The sequence below is a fragment of the Ambystoma mexicanum genome, chromosome 12 (assembly GCF_040938575.1).
Source record: "Ambystoma mexicanum isolate Mex_15411 chromosome 12, UKY_AmexF1_1, whole genome shotgun sequence".
NCBI classification, from domain to species: domain Eukaryota; kingdom Metazoa; phylum Chordata; class Amphibia; order Caudata; family Ambystomatidae; genus Ambystoma; species Ambystoma mexicanum.
In genome coordinates this window covers 613145465-613159460 of record NC_090936.1, presented here as the reverse complement: position 1 = coordinate 613159460, position 13996 = coordinate 613145465, and the positions used below count along the sequence as shown (strand labels likewise).

Sequence of the window (13996 nt, the reverse complement as noted above, 5' to 3'; positions counted from 1 at the left end):
GTTCCAGCAGGTTTATATGCTTGGATGCTAAACTCGGAGTCCACACTCCGTGTGCCGTTTGATGGGATAGGTGAGCCCCCCATCCTGTAAGGGATGCGTCTGTGGTTAGAGTGGCTTCCACTGCGGGTGTGGCAAAAGTTTTCCCTAATAACAGGTTTTCTTTTGTCCACCACCGTAGCGAGAGAACCAAGGCCTGCGAGACCACCACTAGATCGTCCCATTGTCCGCTGGCCTGACACCACTGGCTGTAGAGCCACTCTTGCATTGGGCGCATGCGCAGGCGCGCGTGAGGTACCAAATAAATACATGACGCCATCATCCCTAGCAAGCGCATTGCTTTGCGTACCGTCACCTCTCGGCCTGCTACATAATGGGGAATTTGAAACAGCATGTTTTGGACCCTCTCGTTGGAGGGGAATACGAGGCCGTCCCTTGTTCGAATTAGAGCCCCTAGGAATTGTTTGGTTTGGCTGGGGTCTAAGCTGGACTTCTTTTCGTTGATGGAGAAGCCCAGTTGGGACAAAAGGTCTACGGTCTTTTGGGTATTGGAGAAGCATGTTTCGTAAGAATCCCCTGTTATGAGCCAGTCGTCGAGGTAAGGGTATACCGGGATGGATAATCTGCGCAGGTGGGCCGCTGCCACTGCCAGTACTTTCGTGAATACCCTTGGTGCAGATGCTATCCCGAAGGGTAGTACTCTGAACTGGTAGTGTTTGTCCTCTATTTTGAACCTGAGGTATTTTCTGTGCGATGGCAACATTAAAATATGAAAGTATGCATCTTTCATGTCCAGTGTTGTCATGTAATCCCCTTGTGATAACAGTGGGATTACCTCCTGTAAGGTCACCATACGAAACTTTTGGGGTTTGACAAATATGTTCGCTGGGCGCAGATCTAATACAGGGCGCATGGTTAAGTCCTTTTTGGGTACAAGGAAGTACACTGAATAAATACCTTCTGTTACCTGTGATAGGGGGACGGGCTCTATAGCTTCTTTCTTCAGTAGTTCTTCCACTTCTTGAAGAAGAATGGAGAGGTGTTGCGGTGTCATGCGCCGGTTCCGTGGGGGTTTGTACTTCGGGGAACCGTTGAACTCGATGCAGTATCCGTGGGCTATGGTGGATAATACCCAACGGTCTGACGTGATTCCCTCCCATGCTGAAAGGAACGATGTTAGCCGGCCCCCGACCGGTGATGCATGGGAGGGGACCCGAATTTTCGGGTCATTTGCTGGTATTGGGCGTGGAACCTCTGGGGCTGGAGCCACGACCTCTTCCTTTGCCACGGCGTTGGCCTCTTTGACTGAACTGGGTGTTACCCTGGTTGGTGGGCCAGTTGGAGCCAGAGTAATATTGTTGTTGTTGGTTCTGCTGCTGTCTTTGGCCACGAAAGGAGCGTTTATTACCATAGCCTCGCCTGTTAGGGGGCCTAGAAATTTGATCAAGAGTTTTGATGGTATCAAACTCTTTTTTAGCATGTTCTAGGGCCTCATCTACTGCTTTCCCAAACAGATGCGTCTGTTCAATGGGTTTATTTATGAGGGAGGCTTGGGTTTCGGGCTTAAAACCTGAATTGCGTAGCCAAACGTGGCGCTTGAGAAGTATTCCCTGAACTAGGGAGCGGCCAGCCGTCTCAGCGGCATCTAGGGAGTTTTTAACGATGCCCTGGTTTACCAGTGTGCCCTCTGATATTATAGCTAGCAGGCGAGAACGCAGAGGTTCAGGTGCTTCCTCTGCTTCGCTGCGCAGCTTGTTCCACTGTGCATCTGCGTAGCTAGCTAAAAGTGAGTTGTTATTAGCAATTCTAGTGGAGAAGGCGGCGGAGGTCGTGATTCTCTTCCCCAGTGCGTAGAGTTTTTTGCCTTCTTTGTCTGGAGGTGCTTCACTAGTGGATAGTGGCACCCCTGCTCTTTTTCTTGTGTTGGTAACCACAAGGGAGTCTGGAATAGAGTGTCCTCTGATGTATAAAGGGTCAGAGGATGAAGGGCTGAAGAGCTTTTCTATTCTAGGGTTGACCCCTCTTACTAGAGCTGGGTTAGTAAGGGAAGGAGAAATTCTTCTTTTAATAGAAGCCAGGAGAGGAATAGATTGGCTAACAGGGGCTTTTTCTTTGATGACTTTTTCTACAAAGTCGATGTCTGGAAGAGTTTCCCCTGTATCAATCTCAAAATGCGCTGCTGCCTTGCGCAATAGTGCATTGAGGGAAGGTTGGTCATCTATGGGAGAGGAGTTCCCGTGTGAATCCTTGAGAGGAGAAGGGAGAAAGGCATCAGGGTCTGAATGTACTGATGGGGATTGCCAAGGCTGCACTGACGGTGAATGCCAGGGCTGCGAGGTAGCTGTATCCTCTTCAAACCCTGTAGGAGTGGTGTAAGGATCTTCTTCGAAGCCCTCTTCCTCAAGTTCTACCTCTTCTTCTCCACCCAAACACTCCTCATCTTCTTGGAGGTATTGCTCCTCCTCAGTGAGGTCAACCAGCCTAGGAATCTTGACTCTAGGGTCATCCTGTGGCCATTCTCTTTGTCTTTTGTGAGTGGGTGGGTCTTGGTTTCCTAGAAACCTTTCCATTTTCTCCATGCAAGAATGGAGTCTTTCAAGGGTCTCATGGGGTACCCCTGAATAGTCTAGAGGGGGAAAATTAGTGTTTTCGCCTTCGAATCGTTTCGAACGCTCCCACAGCGTCGACGAGAGGTTCCCGTCTCCTTCTGAAAAGCCTTCAGGTAGTTCGGAAGCGTCCTTTGGAGAAAGGGGCAGTTCCTGGCTACTTTTGTGTTTTTTCGACGCGGTATTCGACGTTTGTTTCGTCGTCCGCGTACGTTCGTCTTCGGCGACAATTCTCGCTAGGCTCTCGGCCACGATTTTGTCCGTCGAGGGCTTTGGTGTCGACGTTGTGTGCGTTGCGCGTTGTACCTCGACGGTCGCTCTATGGAGCGTTGCGTCGGATGTTTTTGGGGTAGCGCCCGTGTTAGATGGAAGCCCAATCGCTGGTCGCGGCTGCGTTTGCGGGTGGGGCTTGTGACCTTTACGGTCTGCGGTAGACGCCGGAGTGCCCTGCGTCCCCTTCGGCGCTGATGGATCCTTCGTTCTCGACGAAGAAGAGCCGTGGGTAGTGTGTTTAGCCTTATGGGGTTTGTGTGCGTCCTTGTCGCCGGGGTGTTCATCCCCATAAGCAGGGCGTGAGCCGAGCCCGTCGGGGCCGGGGACGGACGACGAGGAGCGTGAGCGCTCCTTCTGGGGGTTCATGACTTCCGTAACGGACGTCGAGTTATCGCACTCCTCGTCACTTTCAGTAACAGCGGCAGCGGGTGAGGAAACTGACTTCGACATCGCGTAGTCTGCCCACCTCTTAACCCTACGTTCTTTAAGAGTCCTGGGTTTTAAGAGCTTGCAGGCTGCGCAGCTGTTCTCTATGTGATCGAGGGGTAAGCAACGATCACAGAGCTTGTGCTTATCTTTCCAAGTATATTTGCCCCTGCAGCGTGGGCAAAACTTAAATGGTGTCCTCTCCATAGCTGAGGCAATAATAGCTGGCGATAACAACCCCAAGGGAAAGAAAAGGGAGAAAGAAAGACATTCTCAAAGAGAAGAGACAAAGTTCTAACCCCCACTCTCCCTACTGTAAGTTGGCCGTCGAGGCCAGGCCACGTGTTCGGCAGCGCCGAAGGATCTCCTCCGCTCTTCCTCTCCGTCGAAAATAGTTCGGCGGAGAAACAGCTTCACAGCTAACGTCGAGGGGGAGGGATCGTTACCAGTATATTAAGTTATGACAAAAGGACCGAGGTCCGTGGTAAGTATAGCAATGTCTCTCTAGGAGCTCCGCGAAAGGCGACCAGAAACTGGGCGGAAAAAAACAATCTGAGGGACCTCGACGCGTGAGGGATTGTGGGTACAACGCACGTCACTATAGGGATAGTGTTACAGACACGCCTTGTCGACGTCCCCTTTTCGACTACGAAAAACAAAATGCAATACTCCGCAGTGACCACTGGATGTCGGACCTATGCACAGCATGTGATTCTAAGCAGATTAACAAACATCAGAAACTACAATTCCTTAGGCAGACATACTATGAGAAGGGGGACAAAGCTGACGCACTACTAGCTGCCAGGCTAAGGGAACGGAGGGCGGAACGTAAGGTGAAAGAGATAATAGAGACCACCAATCCCAAGGTGCACCCTCCCCACTCAATACCTGAGTGCTTTGCCAACTTTTATGAAAACCTGTACACCTCCGAACTGACCTCTGCCCAGTCTGCCATATCCTCCTACTTGTCCTCAGTTACCTTGCCCACAATAACATACACAGAGGCCGAGCTCCTTGATACTCCAATAGCTGAACACGAGATCCGTGACGCAATCAAACGGCTAACACTAGGGAAATCTCTGGGTGAAGACGGTTATACGGCCGGCTTCTACAAGACCTTTAGTGAACAACTGTCGCCCTTCCTTACAGAACTCTTTAATGAGATAGTGGACTTTGGGGTCGCACCGGACTCTTTCAAGAGAGCGCTCATAACAGTAATCCCTAAGGAGGGGAGGGACCCCAAACTATGTGGGTCGTACCGCCCCATCTCCCTCCTCAATCTCGACGCCAAGATCAATGCCAGGGTATTGGCAGCGAGACTGGAAACCTTAATGCCTAAATTAATCCACCCCAATCAGGTTGGGTTTATTCTCAGGAGGCAGGGCGCCGACACCATGTGTAAAACTCTACACCTCATCCATGCAGCACACACTATACCAGACGATCCGGTCCTCCTATCAATCGACGCAGAAAAAGCCTTTGATAGGGTGGAATGGGACTTCCTGGGAGCAGTCCTCCAGAAAGTAGGGATAGGCCCCAAACTCCGTGATGGGATACGAGCAATATACGCCTCTCCCAAAGCATCAATATTTGTGAACGGGGAATATTCCAGGTGGTTCGAATTACAGCGAGGGACCAGACAGGGATGACCCCTCTCCGCGATCCTGTTTGCACTCTCTTGAACCACTGGCGCAAAGAATTAGAGACGACCCCCAAATAGAGCGAATACGGCTGGGAGGGGTGGAATATAAGGCAGCGTTGTACGCAGATGATATCCTTCTACACGTAACTAACCCTACAAACTCTATCCCCCATGCCCTAACCCTAATAGATGAATATGGCCAGTGCTCCCGCTTTAAAGTAAACAAATCAAAGTCCATACTCTTCCCCCTCTAAGGCACCCCTGAAGAGAATGATGCCAAGTTCCTCTCGTTGGGGCTCAATGTGGAACACACAACATTGCAATACCTGGGTATACAGATCACCAGAACCCTGAGCGACCTCTATGAGGCTAATTTCCCCCCGCTTCTCCGGCGATTTGAGATAGATCTCAAGAAATGGAGCAAATTGACGATTTCCTGGCTGGGGCGTATTAACGCCGTCAAGATGGTGTGCCTCCCCCGCTTTCTTTATCCTTTCCAGATGCTACCAATTGAGATGCCCAAAAAATTCTTCATAGATGCCCGAAAGATCATGATGCGATTCATCTGGCAGGGGAAGAAGCCGAGAATTGCATATGATACACTTATACTCCCCAAAGACAAGGGAGGAGTAGGCCTTCCCGATCTGAGGACTTACTACAAAGCCGCCCAGTTGCGCGTCCTAATCCCACACCTTAGGGACCACAAACACCTTCAATGGGTACAGATGGACAATCATTACCTGTCCCCGCCACAGTAGCAGAATGGCTATGGTCACCATACCAATGGGTGCAAAGGAAAATTAAATACCATCCCATACTGACCAGCATATGGAACATATGGCGCACTGGGAAGAGATGTGCAAAGTCACTACCTGGCCATCCCCGTTCAGTCACTTGTGGTCTCCTGGTATAAACGACCATATCCCGAATGTGGAGCAGTTCCAGTCATGTTACGAGGCGGAAAGGGTAGGGCAACTCCAAAGAAAGGACTCGTTCATCACACTACCGGATCTGACAACGGCATTAGGGATAGGCAATCTATCGACATTCCACTTTATCCAATTAAAAGGGGTGCTAACGAAACCTGAATGCAGAGGAAAATTGAGAAGAGACCTTACCGCTTTTGAGAGACTCAGACTCCAGATCAGAAATGAAAGGCCTTATATCTGTAATCTATCAGACGCTACTAGCAACGGGAGGTGGAACCACAGATTCCCTTAGGGCCAGATGGGAGAAAGACCTTGGCGAAGAGATACTCCCCGAGCAATGGGACTTAATGTGTAGAGCTGCACCTAAATCCTCCATATCCAACCAATATAAGTCCATGCAATAAAGCTCCTACACAGGTGGCATTATAATCCTCTCAGACTTTCTAAAATGTCCCAGTCCATGAGCCCGAGATGCTGGAGGAATTGTGGCGAAACTGCCAATTACTGGCACATGTGGTGGAGCTGCCCACATATCAAAGTATTTGGACCGAGGTCCTGGGATGGATTAAGGAGGAACATAAGATCCAAAGGGAACTTGACCCATGCCTTGTACTGTTTGGCCTCGAAAAGGACGAAGAGGACTGGTTCCGGGTGAAAGGCCTGGCCCCCCCAACTATTGTTGGCGGCGAGAGCCCTGATAGCGATAAAATGGAAATCTCCTTTAGTCCCACGAAAGACCGAATGGATTAAACTGGCCACGAACATCTATGTGATGGAACCAATCACTGCCTCCCTGCATAATAAAGCAGCCAAATGTGAAACCTTATGGATGGACTTCAAGAGTAAATATATTACACCTACCCCTGACTGCCAGTTAGAGGAACCCTCAAAGGCTTGACCTTATGATGCAAAACTTAAAGAACACTACAAGGGGTGAAAGACTCATTTCCAGCGACCATGGTGCTGCCAGATGTTGCACTGTGTCAATTGTGCATTTCTAGTACTTACGTTAAACGATTATATATATGATGTACACTAACCCAAGTGGGGAAGGCGGGTGGGAGTGGGTTGAGGCGAACAGTGGAAGTGACACATCGAGAAACACGGGACTGTCACAAAACTAAGTGATTCCAATAACATGTTCTACTCTGTCTTGATTTGACTGACATGTACCTCTGGAAGATGTATAATTTTCTTTGCTTACTGTTTGGCTCCTGGCTTTCTTTTTTTTTCCTGTTCTCTTCTTTTTTATTCTTTCTCCGTTGTTTTTGTAAAACCAATAAAGCAAAATAAAAAATAAAAAAGGTAAACCACTGCCACCAGCCATTCATTGAGGAAAGGGCAACATAAAAATGTTTCATGAGAAGCTAGACAAAGGGGATACTTAGTAACCCCTCCGGCACCCTATCGTAAGATCATGTGTGTTGGGTCTAGAAAGTTACAAATGTAAGTAAAGTCAATTTCACTTTACAGTTTATCCAAGAGAAGGTATTTAAATGTTGGGGAAATCTGAAAGACTTCCCTGTGTCACTGCACTGAAGGTGCTGTGTGACAATGTAAAAGATGATGCCTATGGATTTTGTCAGACTCCACAACCAAAAGAAAGTGTTCAAAAATCACATTAAAATACATGAGAGAGGGGGGAAAAAGGGCCTCACTATCGCCAGGTTAAAATTAAAGTCCTCAACAATTGGGATGACACAGCCCCACAACTCTGGTGGGACGCCCCCAAGACCACAATTAGAGGGAGGATCATAGCGATCAAGGCCAGAAGAGAACGGGAATGGAGACTGGAGGAGCAACAACTAGAAGCCAGACTCAAAGACATCATGGCTCGGATGGGCAGTAAACTGTCAGCAGCCACTAAAAAGGAATGTAGGGCAGTTGAACCTTATTCAAACAAGGGCAGCCAAGCGTAATCTCATCTGGCTGTGTCAAAGATACTATATTAAAGCTAATAAATCGGACTGCCTTCTGGCCAGAAAGCTAAGGGAGGAGGCAGGCGACAAGGGAGGGGTTCTTTAAACCAGGAATACGATATAGAGGGTGAAATTTGCAAATTTTACACAAACCTCTATAGGTCAGGCGAGCCCACACTCGCGAACAGGAGGCCTATCTAAATGAAACAGTTTGTCGACAGATCTCGCAGGACGAAAGGGAGGCGCTGGAAGTCGAGATAACTGTCGACGAAGTTAGAAGGGTAATTAACAACTTACCGTCCAGCAAAGCCCCAGGCCCTGATGGTTTCGTATCCGATAGATTCAGCACAGATTGAGGTGATTAGAGATTGGCAAAGGAATGACAGAGGGAAAGTGTGGAGGCCGATGGATAGGGTGGTGGTGGGAGGGAACCTAGAGGGAGTTATGTGGTTGCTGAGGCCTGACAGACCTACCCAAATGTACTGCAGCGATATAACAGCGACCACGGGCAGGGCTCGGGATCAAGCCGTTAAAAGGGCGCACATTACGTCTTTCCCTTCTTCGTACACTCCCCTACATGGTAATCCACAATTCACTCCAGCAACTACCAATCCATTGACTTTCAACCCTTGGTTCCAGGGGGGCTGCCGGATGGTGCAGGATGTGTTTGTTGGAGCTGATGTTAAACAATTTGAGCAGTGTAAGAAGGACTTTGGCTTAGGGGAGAAGCAGAGGTTTTCAAATCTCCAGATCAGGCATTGGGTCCCCCAGCCGTTGGTTAGGCAGGCAGGGTTTCGGTCCCTCACCCCGTTTGAAAAGTATTTAGACACGGACACGGAAGAAAAGGGAGTTTTGGTGGCCATCTATAAATTTATTAAACTGGGAGAAACCCTGCAGTCCAGGAAATATATGGATACAAATGGGAGCAGGACATGGGGACGGGCATAGAGGAACCGACATGGATGAATCTGTGGTCTCAGATCCCAAAACTTACAAGATCTATCCAGATACGGGAGATGTGGCTGAAACTGATGTTACGGTGGCACCCAACTCCAGTCAGGCTAAATAAAATATACCCCAATGTCTCATGGTTGTGCTGGAGGGAGTGCTGCGCAGTGGGCTCCTGGGCTCATATTTGGTGGGAGTGTCCAAAAATGGATCAGTTCTGGACTCCGGTAAAGCGGGCGGTTGCCCAGGTGTTGGGAGTCAGGGTAGGTCAAAATAGAGGGCTTGACATGTTAGGCCTCAACGGGATTCTGGCAACCTTAGCTACTAAGGCGGACCGCAAGCTTTACCTGATGATGATGTTGTCGGCAGCCCTGGTCCTGGCCCGGAAATGGAAATCGAAGTCCCCTCCGCAGGAACATGAATGGGTGGCTAAACTCTGGTCGTTGGTGGCCTTGGAATGGCTCACCTACTCAGTCAAAGGGGACCACTTGCGGTTCACCTCAGACTGGTCCAACTTAATGGCATACCTAAGAGCGGGAGCCCACCAAGCCTGGTGCCCCAAGGCTATGGAACTACTGGGCATAATTCGCCCCCAGGACGAGTTAGATTTGTGAGTACTATCGCCACGATCCGTCCGAATCACCGGGTGGCGAAACCTGCTCAACAAACTATCTTAAAACCATAGAGGTGATGGCTGGAAGGTTTAGAATGAATCTTAACCACTGGCATTGCTCTGTGCAACCCTCCAGACCATTGTTCTTTGCCTGCCAAGGCATTACAGAAGGGGAGAGACCATATGCAAATCAGGCTCGGCCCCACCCCAAAAGGGGCAGTCCAGCCCAAACTGCTAGGTCACATCCCTTCTGCACGAGGCCACAAGCATCCCCAAACATGTTTCGGCCTTGTTGGGCCTCATCAGTGAGGAGTAGCTTGGGTCTCTAGGCCCAGCAGGCACGGGACCCACGTCTGGGCATACCCGTCCCACTCGGGGTGACAAAGCAAAAACAAAGAGGTGATGGCTGGAAGGTTTACAATGAATCTTAACCACTGGCATTGCTCTGGGCAACCCTCCAGACCATTGTTCTTTGCCTGCCAAGGCATTACAGAAGGGGAGAGACCATATGCAAATCAGGCTCGCCCCTCCCCAAAAGGGGCAGTCCAGCCCAAACTGCTAGGTCACATCCCTTCTGCACGAGGCCACAAGCATCCCCAAACATGTTTCGGCCTTGTTGGGCCTCATCAGTGAGGAGTAGCTTGGGTCTCTAGGCCCAGCAGGCACGGGACCCACGTCTGGGCATACCCGTCCCACTCGGGGTGACAAAGCAAAAACAAAGAGGTGATGGCTGGAAGGTTTACAATGAATCTTAACCACTGGCATTGCTCTGGGCAACCCTCCAGACCATCGTAACGAACTATCTTAGCAGCCTGTCCTGTCATACAAGCAATGTGACTATTTCTTTTGTTTTTTTATTTTATCAATGGACCTCTTGGATCTGGGGGGGGTTGTTGGGAAAAGGGCATTGGGTACCTGTTTTCTGAAAAAGTGTTAATAAAAACTTATTGGAAAAAAAAGAAATTAAAGTCCTCAAAATCCAGTTGCTGGGGGTCTCTAGGGTAGAGAGGAATAAGCATATTTCTGAGAATTCTCCCTAACATTCCCATTTACTCTTAGATTTATCTGGGCCTACTTGTATCTAAATAAATCAGTGTTTCAGTGTTTTTGTGGACCATTTGTATTACAATTTCATTTGTACTGATTCTACAGCCCTGTGTCCCTGGCTGATAAGTCTGGCTGCTCTGTCTACGCTACCACAAACTCAGGTGGTACAGCCTTATACTAAGAGTGGAGTCTTGTACTGCCTCAGTTGAATGGTTTTACAAAGCCCTTAGTTGGACTTTAGAAAAACTGTCCCAACAATGTGAATGTAGAGAGAACAGAAAAAAACGTAGCCAGAGGAACGACAAAGACATGGGGGAAACAGAGCAGTAAAGGAGAGGTGGTATGAAAGAGGCTCATGAAGAGAGGCCCAGCAAATATTGTAAAGCACAAAAACCATGCAGTCTGGGACTGAGAGCTGTAAAAGATTGTCACTCACTTGATCGTTCTATAGGAACAACCTCAAATCCTTCAGTCTCCTCTTCTTCATCATCCTTGGGTCTCTTCTTTTTCATTTTTTTCTTTAAATTCTGGATTTCTCTAAGGAAAGGGTAAGCATGGTAAAGTTGAGAATCTCTCAGATGGACATATAGTCATTGCAAAAGAGGTATCCGCTTTTAACAGGTAGCTGGTCACAAACATACGACAGGCATGCAGAATTATACTCCGCCAGCAAACATCAGTCAGATCAGTGTCTGGCTCTCAATCACTTTTTTTATTTTATTTTTATTTGCATTTTTAAAGTGCTCACACAGCCCGTGGGCATCGAGGTGCTGTTACAGGAATCTTAGTTGCGTATTTATAACGTGCTTAATAGCCTGAGGTTTTTGTTTTTTTGTAAGGGCGGACCCGGGGAACGAACTTGTGCTGCTTCGTGTCGGCTTGTTTCCAAGGCAAGCATGTTTTACCGCTGAGCTATCCTCCCGGCATCTTTACCCAAAAGATACTTAAGTGAGTGGTGTGAACTATAAAGTAATGAATCCATGAGCCTAATGTGTTACTTCAACTGCACTCCCAGCTACAGCCAGCAGAGGCCACTGTAAAACCAGGATTGGGCTTGCCCCTCGCCTTTCCGACTAGCTGTATTACTTCAAAAGCACTGACAGCACCGGCCAGTAGGTGTCACTATAGGAGAAACCGTTAGGAGTTGTTCCTCCTGCTCCATGCACAACTCAACCAGCAGGATTCACTAAGCTGTACTTGGCAGAACCGCCCGAGGGGCAGCATTACTTAAGTTGAACTAACATCAGCCAGCAGGGGTCATTTAAAGACTAGCACGTTCTTTTCCTTCCAGTTACTGGCATTTGTCACTTTTAGCAGTACTTTGGATACGAGACCAAATATATTGCAGTCCTTACTTCTCATCTTCGCTACTGCTCTCATCATGTGAGCTGGTGCCTGCGTCTGCTTCTACAGTGTTGGTAGTCCGTGTAAGATCTAGCTGTCCTTTGTTGCCTGCCTTTGTTGCTTTCTCCTCACCCTCCATTTTCCCCTCTTCTCTGGAGGTCTTGAGTTCAAAAGGCTTCTTTTTTACAGCATCAATCTTCTTTGGTAGTTCCCAACCTAATAACAGGGGAGGATGGTGTTACCAAATACTGCTCCACGTCCCCAATGTAATTCTTCACCCCCTCGTCCAAGCCTTCTTACCGGCCACAACACCTCCCTTTTTCTCATATAAGGCCTTCGCTTGTTTAACCTCCAGCTCCTCATCTGCATCGACTTCAATGCCAGCAAAAATGTCCTAAACACAGAAGGAAAAAACAAAACAGACAATTGCATCAAGAAGGAAGAACGGGGAGTAGGGGGTGGTAGGAATGTGGGACAAAGAAGCAGGGGAAGAGTAGCAGCTTTCAAGGAAAAGCTCAGGCCTCTCCGAATTTCCTCCTAACACCACAACGGCACATGGTCAGTTATCTTAAGGAACCTTCTACCCCCTTAAACTTTGTACTCCCCCCACCTTCCTGTTTAACTCGTCCCTGCAATAACCAAAACCAAAGTCACAGATTGTTAGGGAGGGAATGCGTTCCATGGATCCGAGACCGCAGGCAGCCCAATGAGTATCAATTGATGGGGATAGCGCTCATCTTTTAGACAGGTGTTAGGCAAGATTGTATGCAGTAACCCTGTGGAAGGCTACACCAGCCTTGTCCGCTTGATATTAGGTAATCCACCTATTGGTATAGGTCTGTACTACACAAGTTGGTAGAGTGACTGAGCAGTCAGACTTATCTCAAGAGGGGTAAATGTGAGCTGTAGCATCAAAATCCACACATACAAGTATCCAAATAACATTTACACTCAGGTTTTTCTAGTAAAATATTTAGTTAACGGTCAGGTTTTAAATAAGCACTCTTTAAAAAAGGGAAATGTACAACAATGAAAATACACTTCAAAAATACTTTCTCAGAATCAAGGTAAAGCAAGTAGAACCTCTTTAGAGATGCTTCAAACACACTTCCTACACCCTGAGGCGACTTCAATTACTATGACAGTATTGGTATTTAAATATCACTTTAGTGCTTGGTAAAATTCTGAGGTTGTAGAAAGGAAAGGTTAAGGGAAGGAAAAAGGTTAACAGGTTCTCAGAACATGTGAGCACTTTTCAACCTCCAAATGAAGTCTAGATATAATATTTCCCAGCAATAACAGTTTCAAACAAGGTACCACCTATGAGGGACTGTTAGAATCAAAGCCAAGGGATCAGAAGAGTCTACAGGGAACCAGGACAGGCAAAGTCAATTTGAACAATATCTATGGAGCCGAGGCACTTCTTCGATAGCACAAATCTCTTGCAAAATTAGAGAGTTGCAGAAAATCACTGTTGGGCTACCAGCTGTTAGGCTTGTGAAAGTTAGAGCTGAGATCAACTCTAGAGAAGCAGCTACTGCAAGTCTCAAGTGAGAATGCAAGCTACAGACAAAAAAAAAAAAAAGTAAGTACCCCTTAGTCAGCACAATACCTTAGGTTTGAAGAAGAGGATTCAGCTGGCTTCAGTTATGGCTGCAGTCTGCAGATCCTGGGTTCCTGGTCCTCAGTCGTGGGGACAAGAGGGAGGACAGCTGGAGGACTCCTGCACTGCAATTCCAAGGTCAGCAGCAGCAACAGGCTCTTTTCAGTTCAGCAGCACTTCACGGTTTCAGCTACCAGCAAATGGCACTACTGCAGAGCTTGGATACTTGATGGACCTTCTTCACTCCAACACCTTGAGTCCAACACCTTCCTGGAGGTCTAGTCAGACTTAAAGGCAATGTACTCATCTATGGATTTCTCGACCCTAGAAAATTGGTTCCAGCAGCAGCAAAGTAGTACAGCCAGTTGGGGGAAGGTCTTCCAGCAAAGTTCAACTTGGGGTTAGTTGATCCCACCAACACAAGGGAAGAAGTAATCCTTTCTGGAGCTTCTCTAGTCGATTCGGAAAAGCAGTTTCCGCACAGCAGCAGGGCTTCACCGGTCAGTTAAACGGTCCAGGAGAATGCAGCAAGCTTCTCTTCACGATTCCTTCATCGGGAAGTTTCGTCCAGTGGTCGACTCTACCTTCTGTTCAAGCAAATATACAAGCGCAAACACATTCACACTGCGCAAATGTCAAATTATTTTAT

At 48.0% G+C, this 13996-nt stretch overlaps 1 protein-coding gene across 3 annotated transcripts in view; it reads right to left on the bottom strand.

Annotated features, from left to right (window-relative positions):
* FTSJ3 (FtsJ RNA 2'-O-methyltransferase 3) overlaps nt 1-13996 on the bottom strand; it is a 416394-nt gene that overhangs the window by 97072 nt on the left and 305326 nt on the right. For all 3 annotated transcript variants that reach the window (XM_069629038.1, XM_069629037.1, XM_069629039.1), the window contains exons 16-18: nt 12045-12138; nt 11756-11960; nt 10837-10937 (exon numbers count right to left, since the gene is read on the bottom strand). In XM_069629038.1, coding sequence (XP_069485139.1) covers nt 10837-10937; nt 11756-11960; nt 12045-12138 — 400 coding nt within the window. The remainder of the gene's footprint in view (nt 1-10836; nt 10938-11755; nt 11961-12044; nt 12139-13996) is intronic.